Raw genomic sequence first — 12,870 nt, 5'->3', positions numbered from 1 at the left:
TACATTTGCAATTAATGGAGCAAAAATGTATTTATCCGTAATAAGCTACGGTTCATTAATTTCTTTGGTCAATAAATTATTTAAGTCTTATTACTAGAAAAATAATATATGGCATCCTAAAATGATGATTAATTAATAGAATATATCAATTGATTGATTGCAGAAATACTATGGCAAAATACCTTGCTTGCGAATAATTATAACTTATGCTTATACTTAAAACAATATTGATTTTGATGTCGTTAACTGGGCAAAAGCCGTTCACATTGCATGTGCTTAATTGACTTTTAATACTTAACTACAACATAATTCAATTCCAAACACCCCACTAAAACTATTACCAAACCCATTAAAAGCTAAAAGAAAATTATAAGTAGGTACTAAAAGCGTTGTTTATGACTTCTTGAAAACGTTATTTTTAGTGTATAGATCATAATTAATTAGAATAATTTTCAAAATGTTTCATTTTACTTGCGGTAAATCATAATTAACCATTAAACCATTAACCAAAACCATTTAACTGGGTGTGAAATAGGAGCTCTTTAATTTTAGTCCTGAAGACAATCTCAAATCATTTCATAAACTTTGTCTTATCTATTCTAAAACAACCATTTTTGCAGTATGTCTCCGTGTCTGCCTTCTGCTTAATCATTAGAACAGTGATGTAAAGCAATCTCCAAATCGTAAAAAGAGTACAATCTTCCACGAAAGCGTATCCCTTCGCATTCATCTGAAAAAAATATTAACATAGATAAAAACTACAAAGTACACGCTTATCAATGAGGAAAATAATAAAAATAAAGCATAACCATGTATAAAAATATATATTTTATTTACACAAAATTACAAATATGTATAACAATAAGATTAGGTTCAAAATAGTAAAACGATTTCTTTCAACTTCTGAATTTAACTACATATATGTATCGCGAGTCTTACAATGACACCCTTCATCACATTGTATTAACTAACTAGCAAAATAAAAGAGTAATGACTTCACTGTCAAAATAAAACTTTGCTTAACGACACAATGACATTAATTTACGTACAAAATATCGCACCAGCGGACTTGAACCATCCAAACGAGCATCGAACCCACGACAGTTCTTTAAGTTGCAGAGCCTTTATTTAGCAATGCAATTATCAAAATATACAGCATGTGTTATTTATCATGAGTATTATAATAATTTATTTATTTAAAAATAAAGATTTATTATTTTTCTAACTTTACATGACCCGGAAGTCTTGAACCATATTTTTTTTTTTAAATTGGACCCAATATTCTATAAAGCAGTTTAGAGAAAAGAAGGATCTACATATTTACATAATCATACTAATGTATTTGTATTTATTATTTACACCAACTGGTAAAAGTGCATATAGTAAAAATACATTTATATTGTCTCTGACTCTAACAACTTTCTGTTGGAAGAGGACAAAGATAACCTTTATTACAGAAGTTTGTAAATAAATAACAACAATGTAATATATATTTAATCATTGTGGTCAGTCTTTCATATTTCACGGCACGGAATATTTTTTATTAAGTTTTATTAAAGATAAAATATTTAATGTGATCATTGTTCAGTCCTTCCCTATATAGGAGGTGGCCAGTGCCCAGCAGTGGGACGTTTATATACTCAGTTAGTTAAAAGCTTTTATACAGCTACAATACTTATAATAACTAGCACCTCTTCACGTGGTAATCAAATAACTCTTTGAAATAAACGCTATTATCCTTTTTACGTCATATCGATAAAAAAATATCCATTAAATACATTTCAAATATCGATCTCTCTCAGTTATTAGCCACATATAAAAATAACTATTTACATCTTACCAACTAGAGTTCGTTGATACACTATACTATATACAACATCTTGAACATGAGGCACTTTCAAGCGTTTTCAATGAATTACTTATTTCAAAATAGTGTCAACAGATAATAAAGTTACTTAAAATAATATTATAAAGCTCGAAAAGGATGGATTTCATAACACTAACGGTTTTAATAAACGAATATATATCAGCTATTTATGGGATGCAGGCGGAGTGCTGATCTAGTCAGATATGTGACATGCACGTGGCCACAAATCTGAAAAGAAAACGTGGTTTGGAGGAAAAAGAGGATATCCTTTGCCCAGGCGTGGGATCTGACAGGATATATAAATAAATATGGATTTTAAGGAAGAACCTTCAGAATCTACAGTATTTTTCTTTATATTCTTTCAAAAGTACAGACTAGAACCATGAAATTAATGGTGGCCTTTTAATCCAGACCTTACTGTACTGATAAAGAAATTTGATAAACCCAGTTGTTTTATAACAGTTCCCAAATGTATCATGAAATAGGTTTTTCGAAGCAAAGCGGATAGCTAATCGGAACTAGGTACCTGGTTATTGATATCAGGTTTGTCGGGGTCAAACTACTATTCTTGGATCCATTAAATTGCAATGCAACCTACTTGACAAGCTGTCCAGGCACTATGTACCTAATCGGTTTGGCTTTCACGTGCAGTAATCAACCAGTGTAAAAATGTGAAGTATGTATAAACCTCCTTCTAAAATGATTAGTAAAATTCAAGAATTATTTTGCATTTAACTTTAAAAGGTAACTTGAAGGCACCTTCTCATGCATATATCTACTTTTAAATCGTTGTTTGAGTAATATTGACATACTTAAAACATAACGTTTAGTAACAATTGTATTTTTTCTTAACAATCAGTCAGTGGTTATGATGTCCATACTTTTTTACAACGACTCCGTTTAGCGTGGTGAGCGACGCTATGCACTGCAGCCGCCGCTTCTTGCCGCAAACCCACCGCGTCCTTTCATTCCGAGATCTCTCCTTAATGAAGTTTTTACCCTCGTAAATGATCATGGGATTGCCACAACGAGACACCACGTATAAAGCACCTGTAAATTGAAAAGGAAATAGGGTTTGACGTGTTTTCTATATATTTTAAAGCCAAGTTCAGCGCATAAGTTATATTTTTTGAAGAAGTTCGTTTAATGAGTATTTAATTGAAAATGCGTCCTTATTCTGCGGAATAAGCATTTTTATGACAATAAAACGAACTTTTTACTCTAAACAAAATAAAATAAAAATTGAAAAGGTTTACTCAGTCAAGTAAGTTGTCGGTTATGAATAATTCTGATTCCAATAACGTCCATCTGTAGACGCGCTCCATTTTGATAGCGCATGAAACGCCGCGAACTGTGAATACAGCGCCCTAAGAAACATGTAGAGCCATCTATCGACGCAACTGTAGCAATCTTTGTGCTTGTTAATTCATTTCATTCTTATTTTTTATTCAGATATATGCGTGTTGATGAAATCCATGTTTATTAAAAAAATCATAAGTATAATATGGCATTCGTTTCGTAGGAAAGTTATATTACATAATAATAAAAATCGAAATACGCACAACTTTGTAATGTCTTACCAATTGTTTTTGATCTTAACAAACGAAGGTTTTTTCATGCGTCCAACGCCATCTACACAAGACTCTTAAGAAATGCTACACGAGCCGGTGGGACCGCTCCCATTTAGTTTCAGTGGAATTACGTCGCGGCGTCTGAGGGCGCTACTGGCACAAATTCCTTATTATTCCGCCGGTGTCCGATTATATTATCGGTAGCTGTATTAGATATCAAAATCTCCATTCGTATTGAATGTAACATTGGTAACATGCCTGCATGACAGCGTATTTATAATTACTTTGATTACGTGACCGACATAACGATTGCAGTAAACGAGAAAGAAGTTGAAAAAATGCAGTTTACCGTTAGAGAGATTACCATCATACCTTAATGCTTCACTTAACGACCGTCACAGATGCAGCTCTTATAGTTTCTATAATGGAATTTAGTGAACCGCAACTTGGGATGACCTGTTTTCGATAATACTAACTTGATGGAAGTATTACACTCAGAATCATTTTAAGGGATTAGTATAGACAATTAAAGTACTTTACAGTATTATTTTTTTACGGTGTGTTAATTACATGCATGAGTTCTAATGAAACACGTCTCTTTCCTAGGTCCCCTAAGAATTCGATCATCCGATTTTCCAAATAATAGTAAAATACAAGGATATGTTTTTTGTGTAATGCTAATAAATATTTTAATAAGTAGGTGCTTTAGATCACAGTATAACCTAGAACTTAAAATTCCTAAACGAATCAAAATTCGTAGATTGAACGATAACGGTGAAGTACCTAAAGTCAGGCATATAATTATGAAAGACAATGTAGGCAGGCACTATTAGATGATACCCAGGCAGAACAATAAGTAACGGGGCAGCTACCTGACTTTAATGGCTCACGACCATTCTCACGGAACGATACACACGTCTTACTGTTTCTATGATAAATAATTTATTGTTTTCTTCTATCTCTACAATGTCAGAATAAATATCAAATACGAATCGTAATTCCGTTACCTCGACTGTATTTGTCCAAGAATAATACAGATCATTAGTTCAAAAGAAATCCGTGATTACAGGTTTATTGAATTGTATCCAAACGACATCATACGTATACCGCCGACGTTAATTGAATCTCAATTGATTATTATTAGATCTTGATTTGATGTCTTCTGCGCAAATACCTTAACAGCCAGGTTGTTTTGTCAAAACATTTTTGTTCATTAGCCCTCGTAAATACCAACGTTCTTATAAATTACGGTACGATCAAGTATATTAGGATTATTTGTATCCAAAACTAATTGGTAGGCAAACAAATTGGGTGTAAACAAGTTTGGCGTAGGTACTTAGATATAAAATACCTAATCAAGATCGCATAGAATTCTAAATAAAAACCAGCGTGAGTCACATAGGTACATAACGCTACTTCATTGACGTCAAAGCAATTAGCGTCTCTGAATATAGCTCTATAATCTGTATATAGCTCTAATATAGCTCTAGCTGAATTACAGACAATTATAAATTAGTGTTAAAACATGTTTATAAAAGAGTATACAAACTAATTACAAAATTAGTCCTTCATCCCATTTTGAGAATTAATTACTCAAATTCACAACGACTTTTTTAACAATTTCATCAAGCTTTCCCGAAACTTCGAAAAGAAGGCTTTCAAATGTCGCTTCGTAAACTCGACATTTTCTTACTAAACCGCTATCAAAAATAGAAACCTTAAGAAATACTTATACAAGTGTAACAGATTGTGAAACAGCAAAATAATTGACACACTGCATTATAACAGCATGTAGTTTTGGGTAAAGTATAAATTCTGGTATTACAGATATCATGTATTATCAATTATATCGCGACCCCTTTAGAGATCGCGACTGTTTGTATTTATGATACATGTAGAAATATTAAACGCAGACGGTTGGCATGGTGCCCCACGCTCCCTAGTACGAACAAAATATTGGGGTGGTGGCATACCTAGCAACCAACGCCACCCGAATAACAACAGCATGTATCTATATCTGTACATCAATATGCGCATCTCCCCCAGACCTAAAAATAAAGTACATATTATTATATTAGGACCACTCCAAATAAAATACTGCGACGTAGTACTATTGTTTTATTGCTTTTGCACTCCGTTTTATATATGTAAGCACTTACTTCTATGTTTGCAAATGTAAAAGTACTGCGAAAATAAGCAATAAAACGTTTCAAATAAAAGCATCGACCTCCCAAATGTAGCATTTAAAACGTTATGCAGAATTCCAGATAAGATGGCGGAAGCTATCTTTACGTATTAATCAATAATCTGTTCTACACCGCCAAATTTTCCTTATTATTATAGAGCCTACTGATATCCACCGAGCTCCCTGTAATACCACTTCAGTAAACTAATACCTAGTATCGTTAGAAAACCATTGTGAAAACACACATCTGAATAGAATAAGATATTATGTAACGAATATCATTAGCGTCTTTGCTACACTTGCGCACAAACAACTCGAGGAAAACCCGAGATTCTGGCGTTCGATGACTCTAGAAACATAGGTAGTAACCTTCCTAAACAACTTTAGTACATTAAACTCGAATCAGCGAGCTAAAAATATGTCGGTGACGTTGAATAGCCGCTATCGCTATACACATAGGGATCACAATCGTAGTGTTTTGTAGCAGAGTAATCAGTGTTGCCGTTGAGAAAAAATGTAATCAAGTTAACATTTGAATTGAACTAAACAAGTGGTCGGCTGACCAGTTTGTTCACCGTAACGGTACGGAGAATACCTGTGGTACTTCTTCAAGTGTTTACTAGTTGGTCGGGCAATAGGGTCATGACGAAATCGCTTCTGAGCCGCTTTTACTACTCTAAGAAGAAGCTATCAAATTGCGATTATCAAATGACTTACTAATAAACCATAACAGAGTACATGTATCTAAAGTACAATTATAATCCATTTTTGATATCGCACTATTTCTTGGTAAATAAATAAACAGTAACTGTATATTCATACTTTAATACGAAAATGCGGCTCTCATTCTTTTTCCGTTCGAATAATTATTATTTAAGATTAAAGTATATTTAGAATATACATACATAACTCGTGTTAAATAATTGAGGAAACCATTTCCTCTTAAAAATAGATTTCCTCGTAAATATTTGGTTGTACTACTTAATTGTAGCATACACTTTTTCTGTGTACGAATCAGTATGCCGCCGTTTCGATATGCTAATCACATTGTATGAATGTTACCCCTCCGTACACAATGCGTCTTAGAATTCTTAAATCTAAAAGTATGCCGTCCGTTATTAAAATAACTTACAATGCAAAAGCAGGGGCTGGTTAGAGGTCTAAGATAAAAAAAAACGCTTTAGAATTCTGTAGGCACATTTGAAACTGACGAAAAGATATCTTTACATCGAAATAAAAGTGTTTAAAGCCGGTTCCCTTACCTGCACCTGGCGCTAGAACATTGAAAGAAATCAAAGTATTCCATAAAAACATGTTTTAAATAGAAAAAGCATCAAAGGGCAGGACGTCTAGACATTCTTTTTTTAGTTCTCAGAACGAGCAGGTAGAGATCTGTACAAAGACGTACGGATCGATCCGTTCAGAAAGTATTATTACTGACTAGAAAGGCGTGTTCGAGATTTAAACTTTTATTTAAATACACTTTGGTGCAACGCATTTGATACACTAAGTCCTAAACTACCATCATTTGTTTTTGGTTACATACGTTGTCAGTTTTATGATAAAGGGTAAAATAGTAGCAGATCTAGTGCCTAAGTCTATTTATTACGAATTTGATTATGAATACTTAAAAATGAATAATTAAGTTACTACTTATATACACTGATTATACAGATATTTAGGTATACATTTTTTTGTACAAATTGTTTTTTTTCGCATGATGGCATTACTTTCTTCTGGTACTATTAGTTCGCGTATTTATTTCATTGAAAGTACAACTTTAAATACAAGCGTAGCGTCCGAGTGCAGAGAGTCTGCTACCACCTCTTAAAGTAATATTGTTACAGTTGGGGAGAGACGAGCCGCTCTACACAATGTAGAGCGCAAACAACTACTGGAATAAACAAGTGCAATAATATTACTTTAAAAGGCGTCGGTTGGTCCTATATTGTTCTACAGTTTGGGCGGATGCGTGTGTTCTGAAACTTCTATAATAACTTGGCCGTTGTAGGTGATGGCCGAGGCGAGGCACTTGCGGGAGACCCGGCTCGAGCAGTACCACAGCGCACGAGCCCGCGTTTGATTCTTCTTAGAATTCATGTAGTACGTGTACCCCTTGTGGCACAACAGGCGACCACTTCTCGACGTTACCAAAAACTGTGCACCTTACAATAACAAATTACACGTTAAACCACAGCCCAATGATGAGGAATAAGGAAATATTTAAATAATAACACCTTTTTAGAACAACATAATACGTTTATTTCTATAACACATAGTGCGGTAAACATCGTCATGCATGACTAGTCGGATACAGAGTTCTATCGATCTGATACAGTTGTAAAAAATATTCGTGATTTCTAGTCAACTATTTATTCTCAGAGAATAAAGTATGATTACTTCGGCGTACAGTAAAATATACTTATGCGTATATTTCTGTTCAATTATAAATAAACATTTTCCTTAACATCTCTTACTAAAAGTAGGTCAAAGGTCACTTGTTTCTTTTCTAGAAAGAGTTCTGACACGTACTCAGTATATTGTGCGACAGCATTACATATATGCTTAACCAGTAGTGTATCTACTTGATATACCCTAAAACTAAACAAGTATACTTTAAAACCAATTACCATAAAGGAATGTTATAGCATAAGACAGCTTTATTAAGGTACATTCAAAATTAAGATCCGGTTTGATAGAACTCCAACCTAAGGTAGTTAGAAAAATATGTTTATAAATTACAAAACACGTCTGTATAGAAACAAGGTACCTATTGGGCGATTACGTAAGCTATAGAAAAACAGGTCCGAAGCCCTGCGTAGTACTATAAAATGTTCAGAAATAATTTCATTGATAGCGAGACATGCGCAGTACGGCCGTAGGTACTACCAGTTGGGTTATACGTCCTCAGTTTTGTACTAAAAATAGAACGTTGAACTAAGGCCGCGTAAAGGGACTGAGCTGTGACCTTTCGTCGTATCTCTGTGTGATTAGCGCGGCTGATGCTTTACCAACATTTTATATTATGCCCTAACAGCGACTTGTTTATTTCAATGTAACAATTTTACTAGGTGGAATGTTACATTTGTGTTAATCTAAACATACAAATAGACAACATAATATAGGTCATTAGGTATAGAGTAAATTATAATTAGCGTTTACACAATCTATTGTATTCAAGGTATCGTAGGTACATGTAAGAAAGGGCTTCGTTATAACTATTTGGTATTTTGTTGCGCACGTGGTTTCCACCTGCTGAAAATACAATAGGGACCACGTGGCACGGACGGGCGTCGTATCGCTTATTAGGAACTTCAAACATTTTTACTACAAAATGACGAAACACGTACGACTTTAAAATAGTATGAAAAGATTTTACTGAGAGTTAAATTAATAATACAGTTATAGCTTTATTTACATTATTGTTTATAAAAGCAAACTTTAGACACGCATGTAATTTATTAATTTGGTTTCATTAGTATTTCCTCAACTGACGGAATTCAACATTCTTTTGATATTAGCATGTTAAACACATGTTTTTAAATTTGATTGTCGTCTACACTAGTGAGATACACTCGCTATTTTAATGTGCGTTGAAACCTACTCTACTCAAGTGTTTCTAAAAAAATATTCACCAGCCTAATATTTGTACTCAAAAGTGGAACAAAATTATTTGAATAACTATAATTTAAAATGCCACATAAACCACTCAATAGAGAAATGCATTACATAACTGTGATATTTTCCATGTTTTTCTATTTCCATACATCATAATTACGTCACTTGATCCCATGGCTACATTTCTACTGGTCTTTGAAAGTGACAGAGAGGTGTCATATCGTGGGCAAGTGTCCCCGAAGCTGGCAATCGCACAGGTGTCTGTCGTGCACAGTGACGTAGCAGGAGGGCGCGTGCATCAGCGAGGCGCTGCGGTGCCGCCACTGCACCCATCGGACCCGCGCGCACCAAGACTGCGACTCCCAAGCTAAAATCACCAATAAAGCTCCACTAACGGCTTCAACATTCATGAATTTTGATCGTGACTAATGGCTTATGAATTGTGAAGAACACAAGGGAAACAGAAACCCCATTATGTTTCAAAACTTATAATTCTACACTGACACAGTTACGAATACATCATTTCCTTTCAAATCTGCAAAAGAAAATATTACATTAATAATTCATACGCCCATATAAATGCGATCACGTAGACAGTTTTCTGTTCTAAAAATACTGAAACACAAAGAAACATCGTTTTCTTCAAAAGATTCTTTATAGCGACTATTAACCATAACGGAAACATTAACGGAAGCGGGGATGTAAAAACGACCTTATTACTACAATGGGATGTTATAATTTGACGGGTATGGTGAGCTAGGGCTGGGAGAGGAGCGGGAAGGGGCACTCGGAGTAAGATTCTGGGGCATTATCGATTGGGGCACCATCACCAGGATGCGAATGGCGCCGCGCGCATGTCTGGCGCGTGGCGTCGTGCGGCGGCGGTGGTGGCGCGCTCCCCGGCGCGGACCTAGCGCTCTCGGCGGCGGCCTGAGACCCAGGCCACGCACACACCCGCACGCACAACACGACTCCTCACTGGCAAGCGTATCGCGGGTATCGCGGGTAATCATCCGCTTCATTTACTTACCGCGTTACAAGTTGCGCGTGCCAAACGATTAACTACGGGAGTCAAAAGTTTTAAAGCATGCTACTGTGACCTAGCCGGCGACCCGAACCCCGCCCGAGTACCGGTGTGCGCTGCTACCCTACTTAACGCAGCTCGAGCGCACCCATGCCATGTCTACTTAGCATTAATGTTAATAAATTAAAAACCCGCTCACGTAAATAGATAAACCTAAAACTTGTAGCCGAACGTATTTGGATAAGGTTGTCGTACCGTTAGACGCTCATTATAAGCTCTTATTAAGTGAGAATAGAGAGATATTTTCTCACAACAAAACTACAAAGCGTAAACAGTACGTAGTAGTAGAGAGCGGCAATCTATAAATAAATCATAGTGGCATTATGTATCAAAACACGCTACGTCACGAGGTTACTACGCAGCGCTGTTTACTCACACACCCGCAGCGGGCGCCCGCCGGGGGTGGGTAGGGGGTAGTACGTCAAATTAGGGCATACAGGGCGTAACTAGGCTATAGCGCGGGAGATGGAGGGCACGCCCATGCGATTCCCCGAGCCCTGCGGAACTTTCTTCTTTCATAACTTTGTAGGTATTGATCCGTCACAACTGCGCAATTCATGTCCTCTCGAATACATCCGATCATGCAACGATAGTAACGTCCCGCGCGTATTATTTTAACGGTCTCGACTTGATGTTTTATGGTAATGACAACAAAAATAAAGACTTTTGTTTTGCAATTTGGGAAATGATTAGATGCTTGTAATGAAACTAAATTATGATGTTTTTTTATAAATTAAATAAAGAAGTTGTGAGTTTGAGCAATAATATAATTGACACTCTCCTTAGAAGTAAGAATATCAATTATATTCTTACACCACAGATTTAATATGGCAATTTAAAAACAGACAACGCGATTTAACATGAAATGAGCAAGTACTAATATCTTAGAAAGAGTATCTCTATGACGGGCATTAGTGTAGCTGTAATGAGTGTTTTGAAAAGGTAGTATAGCAGGCAGTGTCCGGGTATTGTATACAAACAAATTGTGTTGTAGGCCGGTGCGGCGTGCGGCGCTAACGTAATGCGTAGGGCCGCGCGCCCGCCCGTACTACGTCAGACGCCCACGTCGCCACGTCGCCCACTCCACCCACAGTCACGTTCCGCACCGTGAGCCTCAGGGAAACACTGTTCATTCATTCATACCCTTTAATACAACTTTCTAGTCTATTACAGAGTATTTTGTTACTTAAGAAAATTAGATTGTGAAAACATAGGCTAGTATTATAAGATATGCTATATAATTATAATATGCGTCTTTCCAAATGTACGAGATTTCCCGTCACAGTTAAAGCTCGCCTGACTCGTAGGCTCAAGTACTAGAATATCTGGATTAAAGACGTGGACACATACATAAACACTCAATTAGAAGGCTGATCCGACATTTTTTTATTATTCTATCTCATTAAAACTGGTATAATGGGGTCACTGAAAATCTTTGCGTATACTTGTCCATTTGAAAAGACGGCAAACAACTCACACTTGCATTGAAACAAGAAAACTAATCTCGATTGAGAAAAAGATTATTTTTAACGATTTGATAACACCTAACAAATGGGCACAACATACCAAGAGTAGGATTTAATAAGAACAACGTGAAAATAATTCGATTTGGTTTAGAACCAATAAGTCAAAGTATCCTTCATTATAATTTCTAATAAAATATTATAGGTATTTGTTACCTTTTCAACCAAATACATTTTTTATGATACAATTATTTTTATTAAACTACATATTTGAGATGCCTGTAATTGGTTATACGTAAGTAAGATTAATTAATAAGACAGTACAATAATACATTGCATATTGAGTTCATATATTGAGATAAAAAAACCTAAACTAGCAAGAATATTAATTCTTGTTAATTAACCTCGGCTTCAGAGAAAAAAGGATTAAGCAGTTACATTGTCATTTCATAAATTGACTTCTACTTTAAACAATCACGTAAAAAAAGTATACTCTATATTAAATATCAATATGTATAATACACAAGTAACATTTCCTTTGTCAGAGCCATTTAGATTTTAAAAGTTAGCAGTATAATAAGTAAGTACATAAGTAATAAAAAAAAACTCATGATAAAAGGTACTCTAAAAGCTACATATCTTAATTTAGGAACTTCAATTTACAAAACTTACAAAAAAATATACACAAAAACATGATCAATAAAAAAAATCTACGTATAGGAATAAAAAAAAGTTTGTAAAAATACAAATAAATGAGTTAAGTAGATATGCAGAGATCGCGCTACCTATACCTGTGGTAGACGTCCTTCTTGCGGACGTATTTACCGTCGGGCGTGAAGTAGTAGCTGGGCGGCGCGTGGATGTGGCGGCCGCGCACCAGGAACAGCACGTCGCCGGCGCCGGCGCGCGCGGGCGCCGTGATGACGTCAGCGCGGCAGCCCGCCATGTCGCGCGACGAGCAGTACCACTGCTTCCTGCCGTGCGCCTGCAGGTTCTTCAGGTAGAACGTGTACCCGTCGTGCAGCAGCAGCGACTTGCCCGTCCGCGACGGCACGTACACCGCTTGCACTGCGTCAAAACTT

The 12,870-nt window shown here is 35.9% G+C and overlaps 1 protein-coding gene across 6 annotated transcripts in view; it reads right to left on the bottom strand.

Annotated features, from left to right (window-relative positions):
• Nucleotides 1–12,870, bottom strand: part of LOC113508048 (protein tramtrack, beta isoform-like) — a 139,256-nt gene that overhangs the window by 101,321 nt on the left and 25,065 nt on the right. Inside the window, exon 6 of one of the 6 annotated variants that reach the window (XM_026891007.1) lies at nucleotides 9,442–9,608. The exons of 4 other annotated variants lie outside the window; for them this stretch is intronic. In XM_026891007.1, the coding sequence (XP_026746808.1) occupies nucleotides 9,457–9,608 (152 nt within the window). In that variant the 3' untranslated portion in view covers nucleotides 9,442–9,456. Of the gene's footprint in view, nucleotides 1–9,441; nucleotides 9,609–11,456; nucleotides 12,857–12,870 lie in introns of those variants that run through there. One more of the 6 variants, XM_026891005.1, reaches the window with a different exon arrangement.

Source organism: Trichoplusia ni, unplaced genomic scaffold (genome assembly GCF_003590095.1).
Source record: "Trichoplusia ni isolate ovarian cell line Hi5 unplaced genomic scaffold, tn1 tig00003702, whole genome shotgun sequence".
NCBI lineage: Eukaryota > Metazoa > Arthropoda > Insecta > Lepidoptera > Noctuidae > Trichoplusia > Trichoplusia ni.
The sequence above is the reverse complement of the archived record's forward strand: the minus strand, read 5'-3'. Positions and strand labels throughout refer to the sequence as shown.